Raw genomic sequence first — 20,700 nt, forward strand, 5'->3', positions numbered from 1 at the left:
CATTTTACCTTCACTGCAAACTTCTCAATTGCTACTGCCCTCTGCGATTTTACGAACAAGTTTCAACGTTTAGACGTAAATCTGCGTTTAGACGTAAATCTGCGTTTTGACGTAAATCTGTGTTTAGACGTAAATCTGCTTTTTTGTATGATCATCATATTGCAGATTGCATTTACGTTTTGAGCTTTACCAATACTGCACACTGCCTTTATACTCCTGCTTAAACTACGTCTTATCTAATCAAGTGATTTACGAATCAGCATTTAGACGTAAATCAGTTTCTTCGTACGAACGTCGGATTTCAGTTTGCACCGATATTCTGGATTTCATCATAGCTGCAAACTACCTGCTTAGTTTGACTTTAACCTTGATTAGTATCAACTTTCATACAGAAGTTGTTTTTATCGTTTGAACGCAGCTTTCGATTTTAATCGCAGAAAGTTTTTCGCTGCACTAATTCACCCCCCCCTCTTAGTGCTCTCGATCCTAACACCGGCAAACTCCTGGACTTGCGACGATCCACTTGGCGAGTTCCGATGAGCTTCTTTGGCAAGCTTATGGACTTCTCGGATTTGTTCCCGCAGAACCTCTGACGACTGTCCTAACTTCCGTCGAGCTCTCGAACTCCCAACGTGATCATTGTCTTGACTCTAGCGCAACTCCTGCTGCATGTCTTACTTTCATCGTAGTTAATCCTGCACATGTAAACAAAACTTCGATCGAGACAATTAATCCTAAGCAATTAATCAAGTTGTCCGGCATGTCATTGGTCCCTCGACGCTTCGTCCGATTCTTCGGCGCATCGTCCTTTCCTGCGGCCTATTGCCCAATCGGCCAGTTGGCTCCGCAACTCCGATATCCTTGGCACAATACCCGCTCTTCTTGGCCCGATGCCCGAGTCCACGGCCCGAAGCCTTCTATTGATACGTCGACCGATCCGCCAGCCCGACGTCCAATCTTCTGACATGTTCCTCCGGCACAACATGATTTTCCTGCTTTAATTGTCTCATCCTGATCGAGGCATCCTGCGTAACTCAAAACGCAGATTAAATCATAAACATATATCAAGTAGTTTCATCATCAAAATACGAGATTCAACACAAGTTTCCCACTAAAGTTTTGTATTCTCATTCAAATATATGATTACTATAGAAACTTTGATTTCTTTATAATTGGGCCTCATTGCCCAGAAGTATTATTACTCTATGTCGAATAAAATGTTCTCAAGCTCCTTCGTATTCGTATCACTAGCATCATTGTAGCAATGCGACTCGAGTGCCCTCATATTTTATGGTAGATCAACACATGTTATTCCCTCTTGCATGAAGAGCTCTTATGAGCAACATAATTCTCATCATGAGATCTGCCACGACATCCTATAAGTATTGCGCAGATTCTTGTTTGTCTTCCATCAATCAATTGACTTTAGACTTGACTTAGTCAGTTTGAGATTTCACCTTCTATTATGAGTTTTCTATATCAAGAAACCTTCTTTGGCATTGGTAAAGTTCCTCTAAACTTGTTTTGAGAAATTGATGTGAGTTTATATAGACATAAGCCTTACCTTATGACTATTATGCTTCACAGTTGGCATTTTGGATTGAGCTTCATTAACTTATAGAGAATAGCCAACTTTTTGCTCGCTATTCTTACTGCCCTAATAGCTTGAAAGTGAATTTCTACTTGTAGCCCACCTAGCGTTGGTTGGGACAATGGTCCCACTTACCCCATCTGCTTGATTCACCATGGTAATTCACTATAGTGAGATTGTGAATCTTTATTGTTTATTCAAATTGCTTACTCACTTTAATATTGTTTGTCATAAACTTAGTTGAAATTATTTAAATTATGAAATATCATTATGTTATTCATTTGCAAAGGGTCAGTTTGAAAGCAACCTCCTTAGATCTCAAAAGATCTACAAAAGAATAAATTGATTAATTTAAAAATTAAGTAATAAATAAGTCCCGATGTCTTGTAAAGGAGGATAGTTTTATAAGCAATTTAACAAATACTTATTATGCAAAAGAAAAAATAAATGAAAGAAAAACAAGGATATTGGAATACAAAAGAATAGTTGCATATCCAGAAACGATTGCTCACTAATGTCAAGCATGTTGGTTAGTTTTTATAGATTTTATATGCGAACTTGTGAATCCATTCAATAGTCAACACTACTCCAAACCTTCATCTACCCTTGTGCCACTCAGAAAGTTCCAAGAGGTTGAAATAACTGATATTTTGTATCGCATATAGAACTTATAAAAAATAGACAATTATAAAAAAAATTAGGTTATTTTAGAGTAATTTTACTTATTTTAGTGAGTGATTGTTATGTAGCTTTACAAACTGTTACTTGTAGTTTGTAAGTAAAAAGGAAAAAATATGTTATTGAATGAATATACAAACAAATAAAGGTGGTGAATGATATGATGATGTAGGTGTTACGGGTGTGCAAAGATCATCAGTGACAACTTGGGCTGTCCTTTCGATCCTCTATCCTCTATGTATATTTGTATAAGAGGATCAGTGGGCAATTCCTCAACAAGTGTCTTGTTCTAATATTACTATCCCATCTTAAACTGATTTACCCACCCCAACCGCTCCTTCAAACTTGTATCTCATTCCCTTTGTAGTTGGGTAATCCTCCCAACCATAACGCGAGGGAGTCATTAATCGACCGGGAGTCATTAATGGTACGGGTCACAAATTTCGAAGCAAATAGTCTGTTTGGGTTACGATTCGGTTTATTTGGCTCATCTGATCGAATCAAACCTTCGTCACCCGAGTCACATAAATCCAACGTGCACGTTGCGTGGTTGCATAAAAAGCTCCATGAAGCAGAGCGTCGAGTTCGTCCACGTGAAGTGTCGCGTGCAAGCTCATGTCATCCCTCTCCTGACCGTGGACGGTCGAGTTCTACCGCATTCTCGTTTGTACGATGCCCAACCTACTACAAATGCCGGTGGTGATTCAACCCTCCGTAACCCTCCGTATCGCCCGCAAACTGATATCATGAACAGTGAACCGTGGATCTTTGAGATGCCACGATACGAACAGATGCGCGCGATCCATTTGAAAGACTGGTATTTGGATCATGCGACCGCATAAATATTCTATGTGAACTTGCGCACATAAGTGGATCATTCTCTTTCTCGTTCTAGGGTTTCGTCGATCATAGATTTGCCCGGGCAATTTACGGCTTATCTTCGATCCTCTTCTATCTCCGGTCCCCTTGAAAACCTTCCGATCGATTGGCGTTCTGATGGCGGTCGGTTTGTTTCGCAATTTCTTAATGTCTCGAACGATCACAGATACAAAGAAACGCTCGCATTTTTCGTTTCGGGTTCTTTCGAATTAGTCTCCCGCTTCGAGCTGATTTGTTGGCCTGTTTCTCCGAAATTTATAAGGCTGGGGAGGATTCGAGCGCGCGAGGGACAGATAGGGATGAGCGGAAATCCTAACCCACCTACTGACGTGGAGCCGTCGGGCGCCTCCGGCTTCTCGAGCCACAACCTTTACAACCCGTCAGGTGACCACCACGTCCTGTCTGCCGTTGTTCTTCCGGCCCAGATCGGCGACTCTAGAGCCGGCGGCCATAGCGGAGAGTAATTGCGGCCGCCGACGCGCAGGCATTGCAGCAGTACCACGACGCGGATCACAGCAGCGGCAGCCATGTCATAGAAGAGGATGGGGCTGGATCTGGGGCCGTGGAGAACCAGGGAATGGAGATGGAGCTGCCGTCTGATCCGAGCCATCTGGGTGATGCCCAAGGTCTGATGGCGTCCCAACTGGGCGGTAATCAGTTGACGCTTTCCCTCCAAGGCGAAGTCTTTGTTTTCGATTCCGTTTTCCCTGAAAAGGTGACATTCTACTAACTCGTACTTGATTCACTTCTTTCAGTTCTACAGAGAAAAATCTTCGAAGAAAAGGTCTTCTTTTCTTGCAGGTTCAAGCCGTGCTTTTGTTGCTGGGCGGCCGGGCGTGAATCCTTTTCCAACATCTTCTACGCAAAACATGGTTTTGTATATTACTACAAGATCTCAGCTTGTTTTCACTGAATTTCATTTCTGTCTTCCAAGAATTAGGTTGCTTTTATATTTTTTATATTTTAATATTTCAAAGCACCTTGCTTCACTGGAGCGAGCGCCTAGCGCCTCGGATATTTTGGGACCATGATGCCTTTTGGCGCCTAGCATTTTTTAAATCACTGGACTAAAGTGTGAAGGGTTTCTCAAAATGAGGCAGCATTTGCCTTACATAGGTTTTGCACTTCCTACCCTTTAAAACAGAAACTTATAATTGCTTGAAGAAGTCATTTTTGGTAATCTTATTCTAATATACAAAATGCAAAACATTTTCATTATATAACATTCGATTGGGAGAGGAAGTCACAATACAGATATGAAAGTTGAAAAGTTTGGTTTGACTTCCTGTTGACGTTTAGGATGGAGAGGGTGGAAATCAGATATCACATTGTTTGGGGCATCCTATTTGAGAGAGCATTGAGTTACTAATCAGTAGTATTTTTAAAAGTGCTAGGCGGCCAAGGTACCAAAATGCTCGAGACAGTAGGTGCTTACTTAGGTACCCACCTGAGCGAAGCGAGACACTCTCCAATATTAAATTTTAAAAAATATATATTATTATTATGTTCTAGTAGTGTTTTCAAAAGGGGGTGAAATTTGAGGTGGGTGCTAACTTCTAAGCAGTGTTTTCATATCAATGTGATATTCCTACCTAAGTGAACTTAAAACCCCTAAGTTCTAACTCCTAATAGATTTAGAACATGAACAAGGTGCATCTAATGTGGACCTATGTTATAGAGGTTTCTAACTAGTGCAAACAAAGGCAACAATAGTGGACGAAACTCCTAAGTTCTAACTTCTGACAGATTTAGAACATGAACAAAATGGTGCATCTAATGGAGACCTATGCTATAGAGGTTTCTAACTAGTGTGGACGAAGGCGATGGCGACGGATGAAGATGCAGTTGAAGGCGGCAATGGCGAACGAAACTATGGACGAAGTTATGGATGGTGGCAATGATGGTGGATGTAGGGTTTTGCTTCGGGTTTGTTTCACTAGGTTAGGCGCGGGGGGGCGGGGGGAAGGGGGGATGTTGTGTATTTTGTGTTACAGTAACATTAGTTGGTTCGATTATGTCGACTTGCTCGTTCAATCGAACCAGGCTCGAACCCAGACCCAACTTCACTCGAGCACTCGCTTGAGGTGTCCGACACCTAGGCTCAAGCGAGCACCCAAGCACAACTTCATCGAAACGCCTTGCCCGAGTGCCTAGGCGAGCACCCAAGCGCCTTTTGAAAACACTGGATTAGAGGCTTGTCACTCTTTCTAGTCATAACCAGGGGCTTGTTCTAGGAAATTTTACCTAATTAATTTTTAATAGTGTCTTTACCAAACATCTCTTTTATTTTCTATTATTAAAAATAACTTTTAAGTCATGAAGATCAAATGAACCTTAAAAAATAAAGGAGAATATGTGTTTTCAAAAGCAGAAAAAAGATCAACAGCATGAAAAATGCCTTGAACTTTTGGTGACATATAGAATTGACGATTATGGTGTACAAAAGCTTTTATTACTTTCTTCAAGTGTATTAACATTTGTGTAGGTCTATCTCTTAGCCAAAATATTTGAAACAGAATAGAATTTAGAAGTCAACAAGTTAGCAGAAAAAGATTTACCTCTTAGATGTTAAAAAGTACTCTTGAATTTTTTTATCTATAACTGGGAAAATGTTATATTTTGACAAGAAAATCTTGATTTATTTGGAAAATTTTTAACAGACAGTGGAATTGTTCTTATTGAAAATATAAAATTACATTAATATTGGCATTTTCCTTGTATATTCTTGTAGTTAGAATATCATGTATTGTACCTAAGAATGACTATCAAATTATGTATTACCTTTTTATTGTTTTATATAAAAATTTCTAGGTGTCAAAGTTTTCGTTTGTATTTATAAAAAAATATATATGCATATATTATAAATATGCTTTACATGTGTCATTTGTGGTGTTTCCAATCATGTACTCAGAATTTTGCCAAATCATAGTAGTTGAATGTCTTTCTTAGTAGATCTATAGATAGCTATGCTTCTTAAACGATGGTTATTATAGGAAAAAAATACAAAATCATGCACTTTTAATAACCAAGGAAGTTTCTCCTTTTCTTTTAACTCTGTAAAGAAAAATCACAAACTTCTATGTAGATCGACTTCAACTGGCCATTAAGGTAAATTGTGTTGCCATAAACTTGCAACCATGGTTTTGATGTGACACACTTAGGCACTTGTTCATCTTGGGTGGCACAGTGCAAATTCTTTTATGCATTCATGAAGAGATGCACATTAAATGAAAATGGATTTGACAGTTTTATTATTTTTATAGGCTAATTATGACCAGCTTAGGCCTTAATGATCAGCATAGACACCAAATATCATAAGTATATATACTCATGGCATTATGCATTTAGGTTGCCGTGTCAACTGGTACATAGACATGGGTGTGATCAACAAAGCAGGACCATAGGGGAAGTTAAATGAGTATCACTTGTCATCTTCTCAGAAGTTGTATAAAGTTTTAACCATTGGAAGTTGAAATTTTGATTGATCTGGTGATTCATGCACATAAAATCTCTCCATCCATCTCTTATTTAGAATACCGACAGTAGGTGCTTGCTAGACTTAATTTTCATATAGCATTGGGTGATTGACAGTTGATGCTTCCCAACTAATAATGATCAAGCAGACTATTTGCACTTCAGGCTGCTTTTTGACGTTGTCAACTTCAACTGAACAAGAGCATTGATTATCATAGTTCCTTTGGGTATATGTAAGCTATCTTCATCAGTTTGGTGATTTTTAATATTTTTAATACAATTGGATCTTCACTACAATTCTTGCATACAAATCATACTTCTCTTGGTGTAAAACAATTATTCATTTGAAGGTTCTAGGTGGAGTTGTATGCGTGCTGCACTGCCTCATGCCCTTAGGCTACCTGAACTAGCCAAGGGAACTGACATGTGAGGTACAAGCAAAACTTCTGGTATTAGTCTTTCATGATTATTTGTTTGAGTGTTCCACATCAGTGTTATCTTGCTAGGTTAAGTTTCTGGCATAAAGCACCGACATCTACCAAGTACTCTGCCCACATGGTATTATTGGATGTGAGGCATGAGGCTATGGCTTGATGACTTTTGCTACAAAAATGAAAGTCTTGCTATCTGCCAGTGCTATTTTTTATTTAACCTTCTTCCCTGTTCCTTTTCAAAGATGATTTCTAGTTTCTTTTTTGGCTTGCTACATGATGCAACGGAATAGGGGGTCAATTTACATCATCCAAAACAAAAACTGAAGATGCTATGGGCGGTGCTGCCACTTCTGATGCAAACCAAAATTGGGTTTCTCTAGACAATAAGACCCCGGCCGCATCTGTGTGAGTTTTGAAAACAACTTGCATCTTTTATTTTTACCTTTTCGAGTTAAATGCTCATTGTCTACAACTTTGATTCTATTTTGTTGTTTCAGGTTGAATTGGACATTTCTAGATTTCTCAAAATTGTCAAATCTTAGGACTTGAGGTATTTTACAAGGTATTCGGTTGTCAGAAATTAGTTAGTAAAAAAAATAAACTAAGTTGATTAGGAAGGAGAAGGAATGAGATTGGAAAGCCTCTAATACACATATTTGCTAGGTTTTTTAATTAAAATATTCAAATTAATAAAATAATCTAAAATTTTAAAGACATTTAAAATCATGAATTACCATAATCTCGCTTATCATCCAACTAAACCATAGTTGAGTCAGGAGGTGAAGAAAATTACTTAACACAAAAACATGAGCTTTTCAGAACTCCCAGCATCAATCACTCTTTTGTAAAGCATATTTCAGCTTAATATGTTTGGTATAGGCAGCAGGCTAGTGTATTTCTGTACATCAAATATTTATTGTTTCAATTTTTCAGTTGATTGTATTTTGTTTTATGATCCATATAAGGATTAATATTTGAGATAATAATTATCAATAGTGATTGCTAGTTTCCACTGACTATTATTTTATGTATAACCGATGATGTACAAGCTATTGGAAAAGTGTCTAACTTACCATGTAATTGTTTTCTTTGAAATTGCATAGATGTCATCACTGTGGCATCAGCGCAAAGTCTACACCAATGATGCGCCGTGGGCCTGATGGACCAAGGACCTTATGTAATGCATGTGGACTTCTGTGGGCTAACAAGGTAGACTGTCAGAAGATGCTAATTTCTTTAATCTTGAGCCTTTTTTACTTTATTCTGTTTGAGCAATCATTTTCATGTTTAACTGCACTGGGGCTCTTTTTTCGTTGGTATTCATGCATCATTTTAGATGAACTGATCGACAGTCTTAACTAATAATGGGGAACGTTTTCCATTGGGACCAACATAGGTTTTATGCACTTGGTATTTGATCAAGTTTACGTATGAGATTAAATATCTATTTTTTATGTTGCTTCTTCTACTAGTGTAAATTCATGCTTGAATGGGTTGTCAAACTACTAAGGCTATGTTTGAGCACCAGCAAAGAGATATCAAATAACACAGAAAAATAAAATTTGTTTTGTGCTGGACAAGAGGTAAGATGTAGGTATTACTAATCTTTATTTCTGTGTAATCTGTTTGATTAGTTGGAATTGAAGTTCTTATTATCCATTACTTTTCTGCTGAAGAATGATCCAAATGAGTGTTTTTGTTGCTTACATGCAAGGTTCGTTGTATTGTGATGTACCGCTCGGTACGGACGGTATATACCAGTCCGATAGAGAACCAATATAGATAGTACCAAGGTTCGCAATACCGTACTGTACCGGAGTTTCGACCTGGGCTCGGTACCGGTACGGTATGGTATGGTATACCGCTCGGTACACCCAGGTGTACCGAGCGGTATATTCAGGCGTGCCGAGCACTGTAGCAGTGCTACAGTACATCAGTATGCCTCCATTTACTATGTGTCGGTATGTTCAATATGGCTCGGTACAAATCGGTATGTACTGTACTGACAACTGATCAGTACATTGGTACAGGCTGATAAGACGAATCATGCTTACATGCATTGCTATTTTAAATACTTCAGATCAAAACATTGTCTTTTTCCTTTTTGAATTTGCTGTATCATATTGGTTTATAAGTGTGTGGCTAGCGTGTCCCTATAGAATAAGCTTGTCTTTGATTGATATCAAGACCAGAATAGTGTAAAGTTTAGGCTTTGTGTTTTTTTGGATGATGATATTTCATGTGGCACAAATTGGAGCAAGCTAGCTCACTGCTTTCCTTCTTTAATTTCTTTCATTGTTAATCAAGCATATTCAAAATCAAGGGACTTTGATCTGGATCATGACCAGCTGGAGCTGATCTCAGGACAATGAACACATTAGGTTTGTCCGCTTTGAGGTCTCGTGGAACAGTGGAATGATGGACTGGATCTGGATGGAATCATTTGTTTTCATTGATCCTGATGAATTCAGCATGTAAAGCTTGTTTTGGCATTGGTATGAAGAAAAATGAGAGATTGGATTGACAGTCGCCTCATCAACAGAGCATGGCAGATCTAGCTGGTGCTATGGAGACTGTTCCAGTAAGTGGGATCTGCAGTTGCTGAGTTGCTCAACTGAATGGATATGGTGACTGTTCTGTTCCAAGACTCTGGTGGGTGGCATCACTCCACAAGATGCAAAAATCTTGAGAATATTGAGAGGAAAAAAAATGGTACTTGAAAAAGAACAGCAAAGAACTTCAACAAAAGATAACAGATCTTTTTCTCTGCTGGTCCAGAAAGGTGTTACATGCATTATGTATTGATTATTATGTTTCTGCAATAACTTCAAAGCTTTGTTTTTTATTCTAGATAGAGAAATCACTGGTTATATATAAACCATTTTATAAATTTTGCTACTTATTCTGGTTTTTTAGTCTTCTAACGTGTTAGATTTTTATTGATTTCATTTTACTTTCTTTTGATTTTTGTAATTTCTCTTTTTCTGCTCAGGTAGATATTTCAACATGATGAATGATAAGCTTTATTACTTGCCAAGAGAGATAGCATGTGATGTTTCAATGAAAGAACTCTACAAGAGGCATTTATGTGACTATTACCTCACGAACATTGAAGAAAAAGATGAAACAGATCAAAACAATTTAGATTGTTTGTGTATAAACATGTCTTTCATTTAATGTTGAATCATGGTGTTGTGTCTGCAGGGAACAATGAGGTATCTCGCGAAAAATCCATCCCCAGCTATTCCAAATGCCTTGCCAGCACAAAAAGAAGGGGTTAGTTGTTTTGACATGACTGTACAGGGAAATCAAGATTCTGAACATGCTTTTTTCTTTTGTAAAATCATACAACCCTTGGTATCAAAACTCACTTGATTTTCCCCTTCATTCATATAAATTTGTTTTTATCCAGAACAACTCTGCCAACTTGGAGTTATCGCAGCCAATGGCCATGACACATCATGAGAAGAGTGCTGTGCTTGTGGAAATAACAGGGTGGCACAGCCATGCTTGGCCTCGCCGGATTGTGTAATGCTATCCAACATGTATGTACCATAGTCTGGCTTCTAGATCAAAATCATTGCAACCTTGCTATATGACATTCTTATGAACGAGGAGATTTTTTTTGGGGGTGGGGGGGGTTGACCTAGTGCCGTCATTTTTACATGATTCATCCCAATTCCCTTCCTACAAACATGGTTGATCGCAGAGTTGCGGCTGGCCCCCCATTCTTGTTCCTTTTTTGTTTATTGGGTTGGTTCAGATTTTGCATTGCAGGTCATATCAGTGCCCTTTCACTATCATCCTTCACCTTCTCCAAGAGATTGATTGATTTTTACAAATATATATTCCCTTTGTGGAGTCATGATAGCATCCTTGATGATAAGATCAATCATCTAATAAAAAATAGGTGAGGAGGAAGAGCACTAGGAGAGTGTAGAGAAGTATGATGTTATAGTGTTCTTATGAGTTGTCAGCATCCATGCACAGCCATGGACAAGCAGCTGAAAGCTTCCAAGACCTGCTAACTGTTTGTGCTTCAAACGCATGTCATGGGTGGGCTCTGCACCAGCAGTTGTTGATAATGATAATGCTCTTCCATGCATGCATGAGGAGTTCCTTGTTTGAATCTTCATGGGAGAGTTCCCTCTGGTGTTTGGCATTATTCTCACCGTTCGTATGGAATAGTTTAATCATTCCTTTCTTAAAGAAAGAAGAAGCATTCACACAGTCTATTTGAACATTGATTGATTTATCTTTTTTTGAGGGATTGAATAAAGTCATGTATCATTCATTCAACAATGTGGTTGAATGTAGAAAGATATATTTACATTTTAACCAGCAAAGTTCCACTAACAAGAAAGAGAAGGTTCAGACACATAAAAGGACAATGTGACATGTGCAGATCTGTCGAAATCTTGCACTGTTTCCATGTCTCTTTGCTGTGCCAAAGTTACTGTCTGTTGGCTATTTTGGCTGCAGGTTCCATAGCATTCTGATCACCATTGTGCAGAGAATATGTTTGCTTACATTGATCTCAAGGGGGGGATGGGGAAGCGATTGCTCTATGTAAAGATAGAAGACCTGAATCCTAGTATTTCTCAGGTATCCATCAGCAACTGTGGCACTGAAAACAAGAAAAGATTTCACATGCAGTCAGTCATAAATACCCTCGTGAAAACTAAAAGTCAGCATCGTCTTGAAACCATCATCTTACTGTGTTCAACCTGCATGTTGTTGAGAGGATATTGTTGTATGTGGATATGACTTTTATACTAGGCAGTTTGCTGGCATTTATTACCCACAAGCGAAGTTAGGTGCGCTCTCATTTAAGTGGAAACAAACAAAGCCTATCAGCATCCATCACCGGAAAGGATCAGTGTAAGGCATCCAATGCAAACATGTTGTTCCACTTACTTTTCGGTCATCAACAATGTGAAGGAAAGGACAAAAATTGCTTGGTAGTGTAAGATATACGGGGAGAAGGGAGAAGACTTTCATGGTGATGATCAAACTAATAAACAAAACTCTTCCAGGACATAAATAATCTCTTTACTGGAAATGAAACAAGATCTTTTTCATGCTCTTTTAAGCAATCAATCTCTGTGTGTGTGTTCTTCAGAGGTGAATCTTCTTTCTTTCCACTGGACAGTATGATTGTGTCAAAAATGCATTGTGACACTAAATATTTAGTGTTCCTGGATTCTTCATAAACAAAGGCTACCGGTCTTGTCTGCCATACTCTATTCTATTCACACCCTTCTTTTATCAGAAGAAAGTTGTGCAGCCTTACTCCTTTGTTCAGTAAAATAAATCTGCAGTAAATTGAAGCCTCCAAAAGGAATGATGAAACACCATCAACCCACCATCTTTCATAGGACTCGTATGGAAAGAAAAAGCTAGTGAGAGATAACAATTTGTCAAAATTAGAAAAAGTAAAATGGAACAATAATATTAGATAATGTGATGAGCTTTGAACGAGGACTGCTATGCAACCATGTGCCTATGGATCATCACTTAGCAGAATAAAAGAACAAGAATGATTAGTAGAATGGAGCAGTGTGTCCCACGAGCCCTAAACACCAAAGCTAAGAAGTTGGAAGTTGCCTCTTGTAACTCCCACTCCTCCTTTCGGCTTCTTACGTTCTCCTCTCTCACTACTTTCCGAAGCTCTCTCTTCCATCCCTTCTCCACCCTACTCGTCATTCCTCACAACCATTTCCTCTCTCTCTCTCTCTCTCTCTCTCTCTCTCTCTCTCTTCTCACCATGTGGTTCTCTTCTCTTCTTTTACGTCTCTGCCGAAGCCTCATCATCACCATCATCTCGTATGACTTCACGCCTGCACTTCTCAGCCTCCTCAGTGGCCTACCTCTTCATACCACCACCACTACCGCCATCACCTTATAACTCCTCCTCTATTCCTTCTTACTCGATTCTAGCACCATCTCTCTCTCTCTCTCTCTCTCTCTCTAGACATCGAACTATGGGGTTACAGCTCGACGTCCACGAGTTCCCATCGCTAGCACTGGTTCACACCACCGGGTCCAAGTTCAACAGCAGTGACGAGGTGGAGTGCAGCACACCCAAGACGGAAGAGCTGGAACCAAGACCAGCAATAGTATGCCCGCCAGCCCCAAGGAAGCCTCGGCCAGCCAAGAGGAAGCTCCGGGCTCCTCCGAAGGGCTACCACCAAGTTCCGACTGATCTCGCCTCGGTCTTCGTGCCGCTCCCATGCCCCGCAAGGAAGAAGATTCGAGTGGCTTGATCCTCCCCCGATAGATCTTGCGATTTCTTTGTTCTCACGACCGAGACGACAGCTTCCCTTTTCCCGTAGACTTCTCTGAGGTCTGTTGTCATATGGATCGGTGTAATTTTTTTTGTGTGTATTTTGGTCAATGTATTCTTTCCATTCGAATTCAGTTCTCTCCTTGAGAATTATCTCAAGGATTAGAATTCAAAGACCACATCATAAGCGAAAAGTTGATGAATGGAAGTTCATTTCGTGCTTTCTTCGTTTCTTTTCCTCTTTCTAGCTTTCAGTAATTTACTCATCGGCTGATGCTAAACAAGGAATTCAAACTGTTCTCCGTACCTCCCGAGGAAACCTGTAAGTAAAACCAAGCAGCAGTTGCTGAGAATTATACCTCTCCATATCACCAAATCTTGTTTGCCAATCGGAATAATTCATCCGACGGAAGTTGGTTGAGTTCAATGACTGACTTCTTCTACGACATGATTACACACTGTTACTCATCATGCATGCTTATCGATCTAACTCAAGCTGCATGCATATATATGCGTATCACTAATTCACTTCCTCATCATGTAAACGTCGCATGGTTAGTAGGCGTTGGAGATCCACATGCTGGTCTAGTCTAATCATTAATCTCTGTGGATCCGCATTAACGTGTTACATAAAGGTGTTGGCATATATGATTCAAGGAGTCAGCACATGGTGAGCAAACCCCTTCACCTCAACTCATTAGTCTTCCAGCTTTTCCTTGGTAGTAACTCGTCATTCTGGCTTAGGTCAAGAAAGAAAGGCAAAAACACCATGCTTTTGAGCTTTTCCTAAACGCCTTTTGGCCCACAAGTCTTTCACGGCCGTGCTTGTCACGTACTTTTTGGCATGGAGAAGCATTCTTCCCGTCTGTCGAAAAGTGGTTTTCTTTTCTTGCAATTGTTACGGCCACACCCTTTTCTTTTTTTTTCTCTCTCTCTCTCTTTTTTTGCTCTTCTCTTGCACTCAACTTCAGTCACTCGAAAACCTCGTCTCCTCCTTGTTCAATTGCTGCTCCATCTTATTAATCTACGATGGCAAAATATAGAAAAGAGTTAGCACGGATTTGTTAGTGGAGTTACAAAATTAATGAATATGGGACAAAATATCATCGAAGCTCAAAAAAGAAAAAATAAAAAATAAAAGAAAAATCCCAGATGACGGAATAAATCATAAACTAAACTCAAAGGAACATTATTAGGTACTTAGAAATTACGATCCATGGCACACAAAGGGAAAGTAGACTTAACCACTATCGGTAGCAAATTCAAAAGAAATCCATACAAATTGCGGAAAGTTGAGGCTTTGTCTTCGCATCATTTCTGTCCATCACAACCGTCGGATTCAAACTTACATGCGAAATGAGATTGTTGAGTTACCGTCAGACTATTTTTTAATGTGTTTTCATCTAATTAATCTTGAAAACCCATTGGGATCCGTCAAACATCATCAATACATCGATGGACGTGAAAGGTTATGATCGCAAGACAGCAGGAAGATATATGCGTATCAAGCTGTCGGGATCAGTTTTTTCGATGTGGTAGATCGGGTTTTAAGGTTGGGATAAGTCCCCAAGTAAAAGAAATGATCATGCTGATCTCATACGGTCACGAATCTGTGCTTTTAGGTTCTGAAATCCAACGAGCATACATGTACACTATTTAGGTTGATCTTCTTCTGCTGTTGCAGTAATTTCGGACTCGAAATGTATTTTCTCCGTCTCATGAGACGATGGTGAGTTCTGATCATATCTAAGCGGGACCTCAATTAACCTGATTCAAGCACCCGCACATCTGATATCTTGTTCTTTAGCCTCGGTGCAAAGAAGCAAGCATCGGTCTCTGACGAAGGTGTCATCAGAATGTTTGTCTTCATAGGAAGGATCACTAGTTCCGAAGGAGACATCCTTAGACTTCGCTTTCGGGAACATGGAAAACTCGAAGAAAAGAATCCCAGGCAGAAGAGGAGAAATATTACTCTGGTAATTAGTTCCCAGTATGCATAGGATGCTGTTGTCTCATTATGTTTTATCATGGACGTGAAGCCAAATGGGAAGGTGAGTGCTCAGGATTTAGCTCAATGCATCCCCTTTGGGGATAATAAATAGGACATGACTGTGTAAAAAAGTGGTGTTCACTTTGGCAAGTACTCTTTGTAGATCTGAGAACTTTATAGGTGGTATCATTTTCTTTCTCTTGTGATGTAAACTATTTTTCATGGCATAATTTTATTTTCATGGCATAATTTTAAGAAGAGAGTACAACTCCAACTTGAGATGTGGCACATTCTGTTGTCACTTGAAGCTTCATCTAGTCCACCAGAGCTATAAGCCCATCAAAAGGCATGACTTGTGGCACTCCCATCCTAAGCCTGCTCCGTTGAAGTCAACAAGGCTTTTGTGTTGACAACCTTCAATATCTGAAACTAAATCATCATTCCTTTGTCTTCCCAACGCTGCAATCAATAATTAGTCAAAGATTGCTTTCCCTTGGTAATGCCATAACCAATGCAATGAAGAATATGTTAATGCCATACTTATAAGGGCCCCCTAATCTCCTCCCTTGTCGCTACCTCTTACTCAAGAACAAGAGACAGTCTCTTGCTTGGATGTTTGGATTACAGGGTTTGAACCCCAGAAAGCAAGGGGGTCAGGTTGTGCACGTAACATTTGTCTGATACACATAATATGATGATGCTAGGCTGATGATCACCCACGAGATCTTTGCACTAATAGAAGATAGTAGGACTTGGTGGATAGGACCCGAGTCAGGCTACCGGGTCAGGATTCAAGTCTCCCAGGAACAAGCCGAATGCAGACACATATGGGAAATCAACACTGAATTACCAGCCAATCTAGAAAAGTGTAAGTGTTGCAAAAGAATATCACAAAGAAGGCACAGGAGACATTGCCCCCTATGCAAAATGACTTCATGCGGAATGTGCAGCATATATTACTTTGACAAAAGGACCCCCGTAATGATGGAAGAACCACCAAAGTATGAGCCTAAAAACCTGCTTCAACAACAGCAAGATTACATCAACCATTGTGAAGCAGAAATCAGAAGGCTGAAGATGGCTGCGGAATCTGAACAACAGAAAGCCAAGGAACTGGAAGAAATGCATGTCCAAACCGTAGCTACCGCCCAGGAGAATCTTCGCTTACGACAAGAGATATACGAATGGATAGAAAAATATGATCAGCTTGAAAAGGAAATAATGGAAATGGACAGACTAAGACTAGAAAAAGCTGATCTGATAAGAGAAATTGAAAATCTAAGAACTCTGAAAAACAAAGAAGAAGAAGAAGAAGACATCTTCGTCTTACTTATAGAAGAAACGCAAAAGGTCTTATCTGTGGAGACCAAAAAAACGACTGGCTCAAGGAAATCCAAAAATATGCTGTTCAATCTAAAGGTACAAATAGAAATTCAAAATATTCTCCCTTTTAAAGTAAATGCTATATTGGACACAGGAGCCACAACTTGCTGCATAGATGAGGATGCTACACCAGATGCAGCGGTGGAAGAGAACCCTTACACTGTACACTTCAGTGGGATCACGTCCAAAACAACTGCAAACAGGAAACTAAAGGGAGGTAAAATGACCATTGGTGATAACACGTTCAGATCCCCTATACTTACGCATTTAAGATGAAACTCGGGGATGACATTCAAATGATAATCGGATGCAACTTTATCAGGGCAATGCAGGGAGGAGTAAGGATAGAAGGTAATATTGTTACTTTTTACAAGAACCTTACTACAATTAACACACTGCCTTACATCCCAGCAGCAGCAGCCATAGAAGAATTAGATCTTGAGGAAAATGACTATGTTTAAATCCAAGAAGCAGTATTTTTCTCCGCCGAAGACCAACAAAGTGATAATACTATCAGGGCAAAGTTTGGAAGCCTACTAGACCAACTAAGGGCCCAAGGATACATTGGGGAGGACCCCCTTAAACACTGGGAGAAAAACAAGATTCAGTGCAAATTGGAAATTAAAAACCCTGATTTCGTGGTAGAAGACAAACCACTGAAGCATCTCACACCACAGGCTAAGGAGGCTTTTTCAAAGCATATAAGGGCCCTGTTGGAAATTGGAGTAATAAGGCCCAGCAAAAGTAAACACCGAACTACCGCCATAATTGTCAACTCCGGGACAACAATAGATCCCATCACTGGAATAGAAAAGAAAGGCAAAGAGAGAATGGTATTCAACTACAAAAGGTTGAATGATATCACCGAAAAGGACCAGTACAGCCTACCAGGAATCAACACCATTCTAAGAAAGGTCAGCAATAGCAAAATTTATTCAAAATTTGATCTTAAGTCTGGCTTTCATCAAGTTGCTATGCACCCAGATTCAATCGAATGGACTGCCTTTTGGGTCCTTGAAGGATTATATGAATGGCTAGCCATGCCATTTGGGCTTAAAAATGCACCAGCAATATTCCAGAGAAAAATGGATGAATGCTTCAAAGGTACCGAAGAATTCATTGCAGTATATATCGATGATATACTAATTTTCTCTAAAAATGAAAAGGACCATGCAAGGCATCTAGCCCAGATGCTAAAAATCTGTCAAAACAATGGCCTGGTACTAAGCCCATCCAAAATGAAAATAGCAGTGAAGGAGATTGAATTCCTTGGGGCAGTCTTAGGAAATTCAAAAATCAAATTACAACCCCATATTATCAAGAAGATCACGGAATACCAAGAAGAGGATCTTACCACAAAAAGGGGTCTTAGATCATGGTTGGGCATATTAAACTACGCCCGAAATTACATACCTAACCTAGGCAGGCTCTTAGGCCCACTCTATTCCAAGACCAGCCCAACTGGGGAAAAGAGATTTAACGAACAAGACTGAAAATTGATCAGGAGCATCAAAAGCTTGGTCAAAAATCTTCCAAACCTGGAGGTCCCTCCAGAGGAGTGCTTCATCATCTTAGAAACAGATGGTTGCATGGAAGGATGGGGGGGGGGTATGCAAATGGAAGAAATACAAAGGAGACCCCAGAAGCTCCGAAAAAATCTGCGCTTATGCCAGCGGAAAGTTCAGCCCTATCAAATCTACTATTGATGCAGAAATGCACGCAGTTATGAAGACGTTGGAAGCATTAAAGATATATTTCCTAGACAAGAAGGAAGTTATTATCCGAACAGACTGTCAAGCAATTATTAGCTTCTTCAACAAGTCTGCACAGAATAAACCTTCTAGAGTTCGGTGGATTGCTTTCACAGACTATATAACGGGGAGTGGTGTAGAAGTAAAATTTGAACATATTGAAGGAGCCAACAATACCCTAACAGATTCTTTATCCAGACTAATAAACATTTTAGTTGCAGGATGGCCCAACGAGTAGGTGTTCACGCTACTAGAAGCCACCCGGGAGGTCCAGACGCAACCAAACCCGAAAGCAGTAGCGATCCTCAACAGACTGATTGTAACCTTGTCCAGCAGTACCAACAAAAGCTGGGCGAGCTCAAAGTAGAGATACGAGGAGGAATCACCTTCAGCAAGATCAAGGCAACAGAAGGAGAGCTTCTTGCAATTCAAAGAAAAGCCGCCAGACAAGCCTGTGAAGCATTACAATGCTTCCATGATATCCACTCAGCAAAAGTTAGAGAATATCAAAGGAAGAGTGGGGGAAGGGATAACTGGTACAAAGACTGGCTACCGACAATCTGCCAGCAGCAACAACAGCTGGAAAGGGCTCTGGCCCTGACCAAAGATTCCGCCCAAAGAATTGAAATCTTCAAATTCTTGTGAATGGGCAGAATCTCGGAAGGTCTTGCATATTTGTCTACTAGTGTCGGCGCACTTAGTTTTGCGCCACTAGTTTTTGCACTGAGCCTCGGGGAGCCGTGCATATTTGTCTACTAGCGTCGGCGCACCTGGTCTTGCGCCACTAGTTTCTACCTAATGCACTGAGCCTCGGGGAGCCGTGCATATTTGTCTACTAGCGTCGGCGCACCTGGTTTTGCGCCCCTGGTTTTCTTTTATCCTCGGTGTCCACGTGTTGCACCTCTGGTATCAGTAAAGGCAATATGGAAAATCTTGGATAGGACGTCGATGGGGGCCAATGACCACCCAATCCTCTGTCCAAGTTTCTCTATATGAAGCCCTAAGTTCAGCTCATTGCAGAGCAGGCGGAAGAGATCCGAAGTTCTACTTTGAGTCCAAAGTACAAATTCAGAGTCTGTAAGTTTCCTCCTAGTTCTTATTTCTTCCTAGTTCTTATTACCTATCACTAAAGTTGTATTTGGCTTTCACGTTTCTCTTATATTCCACGCTTAACTTTCTGGTATCAGAGCCAAAATTGAGCCATGGTTTTCTTATCTTCCTTAAGTTACGCTTATACTAAAATTGCTGGATAATAACATCTCTTGCTATTCAAAACATGTGAGGAGCCCGAGGAAGGCAACAAGGCCAAGAGAGCCGTAGTAAGACCTTTGACGCAAGCTTCTATGGTTAAGAGAGTAAGAAGACTTAAAACCATGCATTTCTAGTATATGTCTAAACTTTGGGAAGAAGATATCCAAAAGTGGTATACAGATTCTCATACCTCTCATCTTGACTATTTGAATCTAGCTGAAACCACAAAACCAACTAGGAAAGAACTAGCCCACAATATCTCTGTCATTTATGACAGAACTTGTTTATCAAGTCGAGTAAATCTGAGAAATTTTAAACTTTTGCTCGAAGAAAACCATAACCTTGAATAGAGGATAAGGAAACTTGAATCTTTTGTAAAAATATTATCCTCCTTATTTTCTGAGAACAAACCTCTCACCCAATCTGAGGTTCAAAAATTGGTCTTAGAAATATCCAAACAGTCTAAGATTATTGAAGAAGAGGCTTTAAGGTTATCACAAGACCTTAATCAAAAACTCCAAAGAATCGAAATTCTTTTGTCCAAAATAGAAAAGCAGATCTTTGGATGAATCACATATCCTCTAGGAACACAGAAGTCTACAAAGAAGCTCTTAAGGCTACTGAGTCCATTGAACCTCCATCACTTGGATTCCTCAAAACAAGTGACTTTATGGGAACTCTTAGCCATCAAGTTGCTGTAATCAAGCAGCACAACGTACAAATACAACTCCTGATACAAATAGCCGAAGACATAAAGGGAATACGAACAGAACTACAAACAATACGGGAGTTACAACAAACGAGATCGACCCAATCTCAAGTGGTACCTGAAGACTTGATCACCAAATTAGCAAATCTCAACCTAGGCCCCTCAGAAAGGCCTAAGGAGACAAAAGGCAAAATCCTGGTTTTCAAGGATCCTATAAAAATCCTTCAGGAAGTAAAAAGATGACCTCTAGAACGCAAACCCAGGAAGTATCCAC

General features: G+C 39.8%; 1 protein-coding gene across 1 annotated transcript; it reads left to right on the forward strand.

Annotated features, from left to right (window-relative positions):
• Positions 1-3,125: 3,125 nt before the first annotated feature.
• Positions 3,126-10,921, forward strand: LOC135587067 (GATA transcription factor 24-like). The gene is made up of 9 exons (XM_065167151.1): positions 3,126-3,532; positions 3,633-3,863; positions 3,950-3,984; positions 6,980-6,987; positions 7,054-7,071; positions 7,347-7,461; positions 8,160-8,265; positions 10,261-10,332; positions 10,469-10,921. The coding sequence occupies exons 2-9, from the start codon at positions 3,726-3,728 to the stop codon at positions 10,586-10,588; spliced, it is 612 nt and encodes a 203-aa protein (XP_065023223.1). The 5' UTR covers positions 3,126-3,532; positions 3,633-3,725; the 3' UTR covers positions 10,589-10,921.
• The last annotated feature ends 9,779 nt before the right edge of the window (positions 10,922-20,700 follow it).

This window comes from Musa acuminata, chromosome BXJ3-9 (assembly GCF_036884655.1).
Source record: "Musa acuminata AAA Group cultivar baxijiao chromosome BXJ3-9, Cavendish_Baxijiao_AAA, whole genome shotgun sequence".
Lineage (NCBI taxonomy): Eukaryota > Viridiplantae > Streptophyta > Magnoliopsida > Zingiberales > Musaceae > Musa > Musa acuminata.